The 14,859-nt window shown below is 43.4% G+C and overlaps 1 protein-coding gene across 1 annotated transcript in view; it reads left to right on the forward strand.

Annotated features, from left to right (window-relative positions):
• The window catches only part of SPATA31H1 (SPATA31 subfamily H member 1), a 32,080-nt gene that overhangs the window by 16,987 nt on the left and 234 nt on the right, over positions 1 to 14,859 (forward strand). Inside the window, 5 exon segments of the mRNA XM_078057421.1 lie at positions 781 to 5,858; positions 6,108 to 8,273; positions 8,775 to 8,849; positions 8,961 to 14,824; positions 14,826 to 14,858. Coding sequence (XP_077913547.1) covers positions 781 to 5,858; positions 6,108 to 8,273; positions 8,775 to 8,849; positions 8,961 to 14,824; positions 14,826 to 14,858 — 13,216 coding nt within the window.

Here is a 14,859-nt window from a genome sequence, read left to right on the forward strand (position 1 = left end):
TCAAGTCAAGGAACCTCTGGAGTTGACTCCTGGGTCATGGATTCAAATGCTAGACTCTGTGGAGAAGACTCCACAACCATATCATCAAGGCACAGAAACTATGGAATTAACCCCAGGGCTACCTCATCAAGTCATGGAATCTCCAAGGTTGACCCAGTGGCATCAAATCTTAGAATCTTCAGAGATGAGTCCAAGGCAAAGCCGTCAAATTATAGAAACTATGGAGTTGGCCTCTGACCCTGTAATCAGAAATCTGACTGAGTCGACACAGTCACAACATCAAATAGTGGAACCTTTAGGGACAGTCCCAAGGTCACTGGGTCAAAGCACAGCATCTAAGGGAATGAGCCAAAAGCCACTGCATCAAGTCACAGAATCTGCAGTAATGACCACTCCATCACTGCTTCCAGGTGTAGAATATTTGGGGGTGAAGCCAATGCCACAACTTAAGGCTGTGGATTCTATGAAGTTATCCCCAGGATTGCAAAATATAAAATCTATAGACATAACCCCAGGTCCAGTCCCACAAATGGTAAAATATGGACAGCTGATCCCAACTGTGAACCCTATAGAATTGGTCCCAGAACTTCAATTGCAGATTGTAAAATCTAATGAGTTGGCCCCTATTCCACAGCTGGAAAGTGAGAATTCTGTGCAGTTAGCCCCAGGGTCTCAGCTTCAAGGTGTGAAATCTATCCATTTAACCCTAGAAACACAACAACAAAGTGGAGAATCTGCTGAGTTAGCCCCAGCACCACAGTTGCAAAAAAGGAAATCGATAGATTTGAACTCCAGTTCACAGTTGCAAGGTCTGGAATATGTTCATTTGGCCCTACCATCAGAGTTTCCAGATATGAAAGCTGTGGAGTTGACCCTAAGACCACTACAGGAAGATATGAAATCTGTGCAGTTGGCCCCAAAGCCATGGTTACAAGATGAAAGATCTAAGGAGACAGCCCCAGTACTATTGCTTAAAGATGTGAAAATTCCTCAAATGGTAGAATGTAGAAAGTTGATTCCCAAAACACAGGTAGAAGGTATGAAATATGAGGAGCCGATCTCAGCAGCACACATTCAAGCAGTAAAATCTGTAGAGCTGAACCTCATGCCAAATGATCAAGCCACAGAACCTGAAGGATTGACCCCATGGCATCAAGCTTTAGAATCTTCAGAAATGATCACAGAGCCAGGATATCAAGGAGCAGAAGCAGAGTTGACCTCTGACACTTGTCACCATAGGAAAGAATCTATGGAGTTGAAAAAATCATCTTTAAGAAGTACTCCAGGGCCATTGAGTCAGACTTCAGAATCTATGCAGGTGAACTCAGTGCCATTCCAAGGTGCTCTTGAGACAATGCTCCAAGGTGTAAAAGCCTTGGAGACTCGAGGGTCTCAACACATAATACAAGAATCTCCAGAGTTGGTACCAGGATCAGAGATGCAAGGAATGAACCCAGAAGTGTTGAACCCAGAGTCCCAAGGTATGAAGTTTGTTCATCTGAATCTAGGGCCATATTCAGAATTTATGAACTATAAGGAGTTGAACTCAGAACCACAATTTCAAGGTGTGAAATCTGTGCCATTGACCTCAGAACCGCAGCCCCAAAGTACAAAACCTGAGGTGTTGACTCTAGGCCCATTAATGCATGGCAATACATTTATGGATTTAACTGTACCACTGGAAGAATCTAGGAGGTTAATTCCTGAAACACACTTACATGTTGAGTCAAGGAAGCTAACCATGGAACCACATTTACAAGCAATGAAATCTGTGGGTCCAACTTCTAGACCAAGGCATCAAGACACACCATCTGCAGAGTTAGCTTCTGAGACCTGGCCACAAGAGGAGGAATCTGTGAAATTAATCCCACAGCAAGTCGTGGAAACGACTGGGATAATGCCTAGGCCATGTTTTCAAAAATTTTCAGAGATGACTCCAGGCCCAGGCTATCAAGGCACAGAAACTGCGAGGCCGGTTTCTGAGGCTTTGCTCCAAGTGGCATTGACACAAAAACCAACAGGTCAAGTTATAGAATCTACAGAAATGACTCTAAAGCCACACCTTCAAGTTTTTGAGCCTTCAGAGATACCCCTAAGGTCAGAATATGAAAACACAGAACCTTTTGGGTTGGCATCGTTTCAAGTTGAAAATATCCAGGAGCCAATGCCAGTACCACCATATTCAGTAAAAGGATCTCCAGAATTGACTTTAGGACCAGGAATGCAATATGAGAAATCAGAGCCACTAATGCAAAATTTGAAATCTGTGACGTTAACCCCTGAGTCATCCCCATTAGTGGTAGGATCTAAACAATTTCTCACAGGACCAAAATTACATGTTCTGGAGTTGACCCCAGAGCCACAGTTCCAGGGAGTAAAGTCTATGCAGCTGGATCCAGAGCCACAATTACAAGATGTGGAATATGTTAATTTAATCCAACAACCAGCTACTACTGGAATGGTAGAATCTGAGAAGCTGGTACAAGAACCAGTACTACAAAGTATAATATCAGAGGAATTGACTAAGGGGGCACAGCTTCAAGGTGTGAAATTGACCCCAGGGCCACATTTGCAAAGTGTCAGATTTTCAGAGTCATCTCCAGGGCCACTTCTTCAAGGAGAAAAACCTGTAGATTTAATCTCAGGGTCCCCACATCATAGTGTGAAATCTGATGAACTGACCCCAGGTTCCCCAATGCAAGAAATCAAATTGTCAGATTTTATCCCAGGGCCGAAGCATCAAAGTGTTATGTCTGTACGATTGTCTCCAGAACCACAAACTCAAGGTATGAAATTTGTGGAACAAAACTCAGGACTATGCTTGCAAGATGTCAGGTTTTCTGATTTGACCTCAGCACCAAAGCATCAAGGTTTCAAACATGTGCAATGTATACCGGGAACACAGCTTCAAGATATACAGTCCTTAGGATTTGTAACAGAATCATCTTTGCAATCAAGCCAAGGGCTCTTGAGTGAAAATATGAAATCTCTTCTGTCTATTGAAGGATCACAGTTTCACAGCATGGAATCTATGAAATTGACCTCAGAACTACAGTTTCAAGGTGTGAAGTCTCAGGAACTGAACCTAGGGCCAAGACAGCAAGATGTCAAATTTTCTGAACTGACTTCAGGGCCAAAGCTTCAAGGTGTCAAATTTGGGGAGCAGACCCCAGGATCAGTGTTTCAAGGTGTGAATTCTATGGAGATGACTCCAGAGTTAGGGCTTCAAGAATCTAAATTAGCAAAGATGTCTCCAGGGCTTCAAGATATAAAACAGGTGGGGCTTAACCCAGGGCCATGGCTACAAGATGTCAAATTTTGTGATCTGACATCAGGAACTCAACCTCAAGGTGTGAAATCTTCAGACTTAAACTCAGGGCCACAACTCCAATATGTGAAATTTTTTGAGTTGACCCCAAAGCCAAAGATGCAAGGAGTAAGATCTATGGGGTTGTCCCCAGGACCTCAAAAGCAAGTGGTCAGGCCTGAGATGTTACCAGAGACACTGTTTCAAGGTGTAAAAAATTTAGTGATGGATCAAATGTCAAACCTGGAAGGTAACATTTCTTATAAAATTGTCTCCCAGCCACAGAAACCAGATGCAAAATCTATGGAGTTGACTCCTGATTCACAGTTGCCAAGTGTAAACTATTCTGAGTTGACTAGAAGACCACAGTTTCAAGGTATAAAATCTTCTGAATTGATCCAAGGGCCACAGGTGGGAGGTGTGAAACCAATGGAGCTGACCCCAGGCTCAAAACTTCAAGGTTTAAAATCTGAGTTGTTGATCTCTGAGCTGAAAGATGTGAAATCTGTGGCCTTAACTACAGGACAGTGTCTAAAAGGTATGAAATCTATGTTGCTAACCCCCAGTCCACAGCTGGAGGGTGAGAAATCTGTGGAGATAACTGCAGGACCATGGATAGAACATGTCAAATCTGTGAAAAACACTGAAGATACCAAGCTTCAAGGTGCAAAATCTGATTTGATTCTGCATGCAAGAATTCAAGAATCCAAAGCTGTGGAAACTGTGGAATTGAAATTTGGGCCAAAGATGCAAGGTGAGAAATCTGTGCCTTTTGCACCAGGGCCATTGCTCCAAGGGTCTGAACTGCAAGGTGTGAAACCTGAGGAACTGACTTTAGAGCCACAAATGCAAGATACGAAATTTGTCGACAGTACCCCATGTTTAAAGCATCAAAATTTAAAATCTGTAGAGGAAACTCCAGATTCAGAGCTGCAATGTGTAAAATCTGTGAAGTTGACCCCAAGGCTAAAGAACCAGGAAGTAAAATCTGTGAAAGTGACCAGAAGACCAAAGTTTCAAGGAGTAAAAGCTGTGGATTTAGCCCCAAGGCAACAGTTTCAAGGGATGGCACTTGCAAATTTAACTTCTGGACCAGAACAGGATGGCACGATATCTGTAATCTCACCAAAGCAGCAATGTGTGAATTCAGAGCAATTGAAGAGAGGGGCTAAGTCAGATGATGGAATGTCTTTGGAGTTAATTCCAGAGCTAAAACTTAAAGGTAAAAAATTAGTAGACCTCAATTTTGAGTTACAGTTTGAAAGTATGAAATCATTTGAATTGACTTCAGAATCAAATATTCAAGGTTTAAAACCTAAAGAATTCAAACTTGAACCAGTTGAACCACAGTTGCAAAGCATAAAGTCTCCTAAGTTGACCCCAGGGCCACCATTGCACCAAATAAAACCCTCAGAGTCAGCTTCAGAACCACAACTTTATGTAAAAACCGCTGAGTTAAAACAAGAGCCACTGCTTGAAAGTATGAGATGTATTCAGTGGATACCAGGACCTAAGTTCCAAGCTGTGAAATCTGTAGAGTTAAATCTTGGGTCACAGTCTCAAGGTGTTAAATCTGTAGGGTTGAAATCTTCGATACAGTTAAGAGATATGAAGTCATCTGAATTGACTCTAGGGCCAAAAACTCAAGGTACAACATATACAGAGTTCAACCTTGGGCCACAGCTGCAGAACGTGAGAACTCCCGACGTGCTCCCAGGACCACAGCTGCAAAAAGGGAAGGTTTTGGCATCAACCTCAGAGCCACAGCTTCAAGATGTAAAAACTATTGAGTTAAAAAAAGAGCCACAGCTGGAAAGTATGAGACGTATTCAGTGGATACCAGGACCTGATTTCCAAGGTGTGAAGTCTATAGGGTTACAATCTCAAGGTGTCAAGTCTGTAGGGTTGAAATCTTTGATACAGTTAAGAGATAGAAAGTCATCTGTGTTGACTCCAAGGCCAAAGCTCCAAGATACAGGATCTTTGGCATCACTCCAGGAACATCAGCCTCAAGACTGTGATTTGAAACCTTGTCTACAGGTTAGAAGTGTGAAATCATGTGACCTGACTTCAGGGTCAAAGCTCTGTGATATGAAATCTATGCCATTGAAATCTAGACTTTGCATGCATGATAGGAAATCTCCTAAATTGACTGCAGAACCAAAGCATCCAGAAGTGAAACTCTTACAGTCATCCCCAGGAGCACAGCTTCAAGTTGTGAAGTCTCTAGTGCTTACAGATGAGCCACAGCTTCCTGGCATGAAATCTGGGGTATTAAGCCAAGGGTCACAATTACAAAGCAGTACAAATATAGAGTTGAACTCCCCACTACACTTGAAAAGCATGAAGTCATCTGAGTTGACTCTTCAGACAAAGCTTCAAGGTATGAAATCTGAGAATTTCAACTCTGGGTCACAGTGGCAAGATCTAAAATCTTCTAAGTTGTCACCTGAGATAAAGTCCCAAGATATGACATTTACTGAGTTAAATCCAAGTTCACAGTCGGAAGGTATAACAGTTTCTAAACTGACTGCAGGGACAAAGATTCAAGGTACCAAATGTACAGATTTCAACCTTGGGTCATTGTTACAAGGTGTGAATTCTTCTAAAAGGACCTCAAAGACAAAGCTTCAAAATGTAAAACATAAAGAAAGCTGCCCCAGTCCCCAGGTGCAAGTTGTGAAATCTTCTGACCTGAGCCTGGGATCAAAGCTTCAAAATGTGAAATTGGTGTTCAACCCTGAGCCACAATTTCAAGGAGTGAAATGTTCTAAATTAATCTCAGAAACAAAGTTTCAAGATGTGGAATCTGTGAAGTTCAAACCTGGGCCACAGCTGAGAGGTGTGAAATCTTCTGAATTGATACTAGGGACAAAACTTCAAAAAGTGAAATCCATGGATTTCAAGTCAGGCCCACAGTTGCAAGATATGAAATCTTCTAGGTTGATCATGGGTATAAAACTTGAAGATGTAAAATCTATGAATTTCAAGTCTGGACCACACTTGCAGGATGTGAAATCTTCTCATGTCATCGCAAGGGAAAAGCGTCAAGTTGTGAAATCTGTGGAATTGAAATCTAGTCCAAAGTTACAAGGTGAGAAATCTTCTGATTTGACCCCGGGGAGGAAGTTTTCGGGTGTGAAATCAGGCCCACAGTTACAAGATGTGAAATGTTCTGAGTTGATCATGGGTATAAAGCTTCAAGATAAAAAATCTGCAGGGTTCAGTTCTAGATCACACTTTCAAGGTATGAAATCTTCTGAAGTGATCCCAGGGCCAAAGCTTCAAGAAGTGAAATCCTCTGAGTTCAACCGTGGTCCAAAGCTACAAGGTGGGAAATCTGATTTAACTCAGAAGAGGGAGCTTCAAGGTGTGAAATCTGTGGAGTTCAACCCTGGACCACAGAGACAAGGTGAGAAATCTGATTTGATGCTAGAGTATAGGCTTCAAGATTTGCAATCTATTGAGTTAAAACCTATTCCGCGGTTACAAGGTGTAACATCTTCTGAGTTAACACCAAAAACAAAGCTTCAAAGTGGAGAATCTGTGGAGTTCCTTACCAGACCCATGTGGCAAGATATGAAATCTCTTGAATTGACTCTAGGTGCAAAGGCCCAAGATGTGAAATCTTTGGGGTTTGAGTCAGACCCACAGTTACAAAATAGGAAATTGCCTATGTTGACACCAGGGGCACATCTTCAAGGTATGGAATCTATGAAACTCAACCCTGGGGCAAAGTTGCAAGGTGCAAAATCTCCTGAGTCCATAAAGCTTCAAATAATGAAAACCACAGAGGTCAACCATGACCTAGAATTCCAGGTTTCAAAACCCTCTGAGTTAGCCTTGGAATCAAAGATTTGCAGTGTGATATCTTCTGAGTTCAAAGCTGGGAAGCAGTGGCAAGAAGAGAAATCTTTTGAGTTGAAACCATGGCCAGAGCTTCAAAGTGTGAAATTTGTGGTCTACAATCCTGGACCACATTTGCAACATATAAAATCTTCAGAATTATGCAAAGAGACAAAGCTTCAAGATGTGAAATCTAGAGAATTCAATCCTGAGCAACAGTTACAAGATGTGAAACCTTCTGAGTTATGCCAGGGATCAAGGCTTCAAGGTATGCCATCTTTAGAGTTCAATCCTGGGCCACAGTTACAAGAGATAAAATCTGAGTTGTGCATAGACATGAAGCTTCCATATGAGCGATTTCTGGAATTCAAGCATCAGCCTAAATTACAAGGTGGGAAATCCTCTGAATTGAATCCAGGGCCACAGCTTCAGTGTGTAAATGTTAGGGCATTCAGCACTGGGCCACAATTGAAAGGTATAAAATCTGAGTTGAATCCTGGGTCGGAGCTTCAGGGTATAAAATCCCAGGTGTTCTGCCTTGGGCCACCTGTACAAGGTATGAATTCTTCTGCGTTTATTTCAAAACCAAAATTTGGATGCAACTCTGAGCCACCCTTGCAAGGTATAAACCCTTCTGAATTAACTTCAGTATCAAAACTTCAAGGTACGAAGTCTTCTGAGTTGAGTTCAGGGACAGAAATTCCAAAGGAGACATCTATGGTGTTCAACCCTGAACCACATTTGCAAGGTTTGAAATCTGAATTGATTCCAGGGTCAAAGTTTCTTGGTGTAGCACCTATGGAATGCAACCCTGAGCCACAGATGAAGTGTGTAAATTCTTCTGAGTTGAATCCAGAGCCCAAATTACAATGCATAAATTCTATGGGGTATGAACTTGGGCCACCTTTGCAAGGTATACAGTCTTTTGAGTTGACCTCAGGGGTTAAATGTCAAGGTATGGGATCTTTTGATTTGAATCTGGGGTCAGAAGTTCTAGGTATAAAATCTGTTATGTTCAACCCTGTGCAACATTTACAAAATGTGAAATGTGAATTGACTCCAGGGACAAAGTTTCAAGATATAACATCACGGGAATTCAACTGTGGCCCACAGCTGCAAGGTGTGAATTCTTCTGATTTGAATTTAGGGTCAGAACTTCAATGCATAAATTCTATAAAGTTTAATCCAGGGCCACAGATGCAAGGCATGAAACCCTCTGAATTGAACCCTACATCAGAATATCAAGGTACAAAATCTATTCTGTTCAACTCTGGGCCACATTTGCAAGGTGTAAAATCTTCTGAGTTAATTCCAGGGACAAAGTTTCCAGAAATCCAGTTTTTGGAGAATCACTGTGGGTCACAGCAACAAGTTGTGCAGTCAGTGTTCACTTTAGGCTCTCCGTTAAATGGTATGAAATCTCTCTTATTTTTACCAGAGCCACTGCTTGAAGATGTAAAGTTTGTGAAGATGAACAAAGAGCCATTGCTTTGTGATGCAGATTCTGTGAAACTGATTTCAGGCTCTGAGCTGCAGAACTTGAAATGTGAGATGTTTGCACTAGAGCCATGTTTAAAAGAAATGAAATCTGTGGCGTTAAATCCAGGGCCACATCCTCAAGGTATGAATTCTGGGGAGTTGCCCTCACACCTCAGGCAGCGCAGTTTGAGATCTGTGGTGTTTGCACCAAAGCTGTGTTTTCAAGATGTGAAATCTCTGGAGTTGAGCCCAAGGCCACAGCCTCAAGATGTGAATTCTAAGGATTTGAGTTCTTGCCTCAGGCAGAAATCCGTGGTGTTTGAATCAGAGCCATGTTCTCAAGATGTGAAATCTTTGAAGTCAAACCTGTTGCCACAGCCTCAAAGTGCTAATTCTTTAGGGTTGTCATCACGTCTAAGGTCACCAAGTGTTAATTCTGAGGTCTTTGCTCCAGAACCATGTTTTCAAGATGTGAAATTTGTAGAGTTGACACCAGGGTCCCAACAGCAAGGTATGAATTGCCAAAAGTTGATTTCAGGATGGCAAGGTATGAAATCAGTGGTGTTGGCACCAGAGCCAACTAAGAAGTTCATGCCAGGACCAATGTTGAGTAGTGTTAAATTTTCAAATTTCTCTCTAGAATCACAGCAACAAGGTGAGAAACCTTTGGAATTTACTCCAGAACCAAAGTTTCAAAGTATAAAACATGTGAAATTGTCTTCAGTATCTCTGCAACAAGATATAAAATCTGTAGAGTTACCACCGGGGTCACTGTTTCAAAGAACAAAATCTGAGGAGCTAACGCCAAAAAGAAGCTATCAAATCACAGACTCCTCTGAGATAATCCCTAGGCCAGGGCATCAGTTTGTAGAACATGCAGAGATGATCCCAACACCAAAGCATCAAATCTCTAAATCTGTGAATTTGATTTCAATACCAATTTATCACATCACAGAAAGGTTGGCACATCAAGGCAAAGGAACCGTAGACAAATCTGTGGGGTTCACCCCAAAGCCAACAAGTAAAGCCATGGAATCTTCAGGAGTACCTCTAAGGCTAGATCTTCAAGTACCAGAATCTGTTGATCTGACTCCTGGGCTAAGGAATCAAGACTCTAAATCCTTGGAGTTAACCCTAAAGAAAATCCCAGAAACTCTAGAGTTGCTCTCTCAGTCATGGCCTCAAGTTAAGGATTTGGGGGAGTCACATACAAGGCCACTGCAGCAAGTTGTAGGATCTGAAGAGATGACACCAGAGCCCAAGCATCACACTACAGAAACTGTGGGGTTGACCTCCAAGGCAGGGCCAAAAGGGAAGGAATTCGTTGGAATGACCCCAAAGCCAATAAGTAAAACCACTGGATATGCAGAGAGAGTTCCAAGGCCCTATCCTCAAGCACTAGAATTTGTGGAGGTGATCTCTGAGAAAAGACTGCAAAGGGAAGAATTGGAAGCACTGAATACAAAGTCATTACATCATGTCCCAGAATCTCCAGAGGTGACACCAGGGCTAGGATATCAAGTTCCTGAATCTGTGGGTTCAACCTCTAAGCAATGGCTTCAAAGAGAGGAATCTTTAGATTTGTCCCCAAAGGAAACAGGTCAAGTTGCAGGACATGCCGAATCTGGAGAGCTCACATCTGAGACATGGCAGCAAGGGGATAGATCAATGGGGCTAACACAGTCACAGAATCAACGTATGAAATATTCACAGTTAGCTCCAGGACTACGGAGTCAAATTACAGAATTTATGAGGATTACTCCAAAGCCACTAGATCAAGTCACAGGATCTACAAAGACGCAGCTTCAAGCTGCTCAACCAATAGGGATAACCCCAGTAGCCCCCCCAAAAGTTATTGAATATGTGAAAGTGACTCCTGGGCCACCACTTCAGGTTGTGAAGTCTGTAGCATTAACACCAGGGCCAGCCTCTCAAATGGTAGACTATGTTGAGTTGACTCCAAAACTGCAACATGTGAGACCTTCTGAGTCTACCTCAGGGCTATGGTTGCAAAGTGTAAAATCAAAGGAATTAACCACACAGCCAAAACACCAAATTTTGGAAATAATGAAGTTGACAGGGTTTCAAATTGTAAAGACTGTGTTAATCCCAGGGCCACCACTTCAAATTGTAAAATCTGAGGAATTAGCGCCAGGACCAATTCCTCAGATTGTAGAACCAATAGGAGTAGCCTTAGGATCAGCTATTGATTGTTTGGATTTATTCCCAAGGCCACATCTTCAAGAAATGGTAGAACCTGTAGAATTAACTCCAAGGCCAAATACCGAAGTAAAACCTGCAGAATTACTCTCACAGCCAGCATTTTCATTTGAGGAACCTAGAGTATTCACTCATGAACAAGGGCTTCAGGCTGTGAAAGTAATAGGGATAAAAATAGGGCTTCCTCAAACCATGGAATGTAAGGATTTGAATCTAGCACAGGTATATCAGAATAGGGACTCTGAGGATTTTATGTCAAGAGAGGAGTTACAAATAGGGAATTATTTCTCTAGATTTCTACAGAACTCTTCAAACTCACTCATCTCAAGCTCTGTCGAAGCATCTGAATTAGGAAGCCTTTGTGATTTGGAGATGCCAGAAGTATCAAGGGCCTTGGATATAAAAAACCTTGGGACAGATATTTTGCAGCCTGAAGAGTCCTTTATAGACCCTACTGTGATACAAGCTTCAACCCTTCCCTTGCCCCTTCACAATCAACCCTCTGATAAGATAGCTAACACTGTAGAAACCCCACATTTTGAGATCCCAGGAGTGGGTGTCATATCTAAGAGGACTGATAAGAAGCAGGTGGAAAAGCTAGAGAATTCACTCCAGTGCCTATCCCAACATCCACTGCAAAGCTGGCGATCACCATCTAGGACCTTCCAGTCAGGATCAGGAACTCAAAGAGGCTTTACCTGGTCTGTCCTGGGCAGACAACAGAATGTCTGGGAGAATCACTCCTGGAGACAGCGACTACCTAGAAAATATCTCTCCAAAATGCTAATGCTGGGGAATGTCTTGGGAACCACTATGGAAAGGAAGCTTTGTTCTCAAACATCTTTAACAGGAAGAGCGACTGAAGATATCTGTCAATCTATTCAGAATTTATTTGGGGTTCCAGCTGAACTGATGGAATTTTCCCAGAGTCTGCTAGAGAAGAGTCGAAGTATTATTTCTCAGACTTCAGTGTCCAAAAACTACATTCAGAGACACACTTCATGCCATGGTCATGAGCAAAGAATAGCCTTAAGGATGTGGACACGTAGCTCCATGTCCTCCATAATACAGCAATACTCTGGGACTAGAACGAGAATAAAGAAAAGTTCGAAGCTCAGTGATATATCCCAGGAAGTCATTCAGCGCATGCCTGTTTCATGTACAGGGGGCCAGCCTCCTGCCACAGTAAGTTTAGAGTCTTCCTTCAATATAGTTTTCACTAGGAAAGATTCTGTTCCAGTGGAAGAGAGTGAGAACTCACAGAGTAATTCACAGACGAGGATTTTTGAGTCCCAACAGTGTCTCAAGCCAAGTTATCTTCCCCAGGCCAAGACTGACTTCTCAGAACAGTTCCAGTTGCTACAAGATCTGCAGCTAAAAATAGCAGCAAAACTGTTAAGGAGTCAGATACCCCCAAATGTACCTCCACCTCTAACTTCAGGTTTGGTTTTAAAATACCCTATCTGCCTACAGTGTGGCCGATGTGCAGGATTTAATTGCTGTCATAAATTACAGGGCACTTTTGGGCCTTACCTTCTTATCTATCCACAGCTCCACCTTGTAAGCACTCCTGAAGGCCACGGAGAGATTAGGTTGCATCTTGGCTTTAGGTTGCGAACTGGGAAAAGACCCCAAGTCCCAAAGTACCACAGAAGAGACAGACCCATCACACCAAGGAGTCCTATATCACCATCACTGAGGAAAGCTAAAGTCTATACTCGAGCTTCCAAGAGTCCTATTTCTACAATAGATTTCCAGTCTGGATCTTCCCAATCTCCTGTACAAGTCCACATCAGGCGAAGGCAGTATAGCGGCCCTGACCTAGAAAAGACAGAAATTGGAGAGCTGGGGCACTATGAATTTACTCAAGTTCACTCTCTACCAGAGAGTGACTCTGAAAGCAATCAGGATGAAAAATGGGCTAAAAGGAGAACCAAAAAGACCCATAGTTCAAAATACCCAATGAAAAGAATCACTAAGGGAGGCAGAACACAAAACACAAAGTTCTACACAAATGGTAGAACCACAATATGGAGTCCTTCTAGGGACTTACCAGCCCAGTTAAGAAGGAAGAGGAATGGAGCATCTCACACGATTACTGCCTCTTTAAAAAGACAATCTAAGAAATCCTCCCAACCCAAATTCATTCAACTGCTTTTTCAAGGCCTAAAGCAAGCATTCCAGACAGCACACAGAATTATGGCTTTTGCTGGGCCAAAGCCTGAGGACAGGTCAAGGCCAGACCATTTGCGCTCAAGCAAAAACCACCATCTAAAACAAAAAGCCAGAGATTATTCCTTATCAAGAGATATCAAAAGAGACAGGATGCCAGTTGTTAAGCTAAAACCAACAGACATAACCACTAAACAGGAGAAGATATTATGGGAAGAAATAGAGCAATTCAGATCAGCTCAACAACCAAAAAGAGATAGCTCTTTCCAACTCAGACGTACCCAACTGCCCAAGCCAATAGTTTCTAAAAGAAGTGCCATTTTCAAAACCACTTCAGTCGGACAGCGTATGGGTATTGTTCAAAATGACAGTAGCAGCAAAGCTAAGAAAAACTTCTGCAGAAGTGAAATCTCTAGCCAGGAGTTCAAGAACTCCAAAACAGGAACCAGAGTTCAAGCCCGAGGGAGAAATCTACATGGTTCACTTAAGAGAACCTCACAGAGTCACCTTAAAGAGAAACTCACGCCCAAGAAGCGAAACCACCATAGCTTCTTAAGGGAGAGAACCCCGTGTAATTCCTCTGAAAGGAGCCATCGCAGTCCCTCTGAGAGGAGATGTCGCAGTCCCTCTGAGAGGAGCCGTCGAAGTCCTTCTCTAAAGAGCCACCAGAGTCCCTCTGAGAGGAGCCGTCGAAGTCCTTCTCTAAAGAGCCACCAGAGTCCCTCTGAGAGGAGCCGTCGAAGTCCTTCTCTAAAGAGCCACCAGAGTCCCTCTGAGAGGAGCCGTCGAAGTCCTTCTCTAAAGAGCCACCAGAGTCCCTCTGAGAGGAGCCGTCGAAGTCCTTCTCTAAAGAGCCATCACAGTCCCTCTGAAAGGAGCCATCAGAGTCCTTCTGAGAGGAGATGTCACAGTCCCTCTGAGAGGAGATGTCGCAGTCCCTCTGAGAGGAGCCGTCGAAGTTCTTCTCTAAAGAGCCACCAGAGTCCCTCTGAGAGGAGCCGTCGAAGTCCTTCTCTAAAGAGCCATCACAGTCCCTCTGAAAGGAGCCATCAGAGTCCTTCTGAGAGGAGATGTCGCAGTCCCTCTGAGAGGAGATGTCGCAGTCCCTCTGAGAGGAGCCGTCGAAGTCCTTCTCTGAAGAGCCACCAGAGTCCCTCTGAGAGGAGCCATCGAAGTCCTTCTCTAAAGAGCCACCAGAGTCCCTCTGAGAGGAGCCATCAAAGTCCTTCTCTAAAGAGCCATCACAGTCCCTCTGAAAGGAGCCATCAGAGTCCCTCTGAGAGGAGATGTCGCAGTCCCTCTGAGAGGAGATGTCGCAGTCCCTCTGAGAAGAGCCATCAAAGTCCTTCTCAGAGGAGCTATCACAGTCTCTCCAAAAGGAGCTATCAGAGTCCCTATGAGAAGAGATGTCGCAGTCCCTCTGAGAGGAGATGTCGCAGTCCCTCTGAGAGGAGCCATCGCAGTCTCCTTCAGAAAACTCATCACAGTCCCTTAGAGGGGAGAGGACACAGCCCTTTTGAGAGAAGACAGCACAGGCCCTCTGAGAGGAGCGGTTGCAGTTCCTCAGAGAGAACTCATCGTAGTCCCTCTGAAAGAAGTGGACACAGGCACTCTGGGAGGAGCAGACACAGTCATTCTGAGCAGAGCCAACACAGCCACTCTGAAAGGGGCCAACATAGTTGGTCTGACAAAACCCATCTCAGTCCTTCTGAGAGAACCAGTCACAGTCCCGCTAAGGAGAGACTCAAGCACAGCTCCCCTAGGGAGAGGCTCAGACATAGTCTGTCTAAAGATTGCAAGGGTTACTCAAACACATCTCCTAGGGACCACACACA

The sequence above is a fragment of the Halichoerus grypus genome, chromosome 10, assembly GCF_964656455.1.
Source record: "Halichoerus grypus chromosome 10, mHalGry1.hap1.1, whole genome shotgun sequence".
Lineage (NCBI taxonomy): Eukaryota > Metazoa > Chordata > Mammalia > Carnivora > Phocidae > Halichoerus > Halichoerus grypus.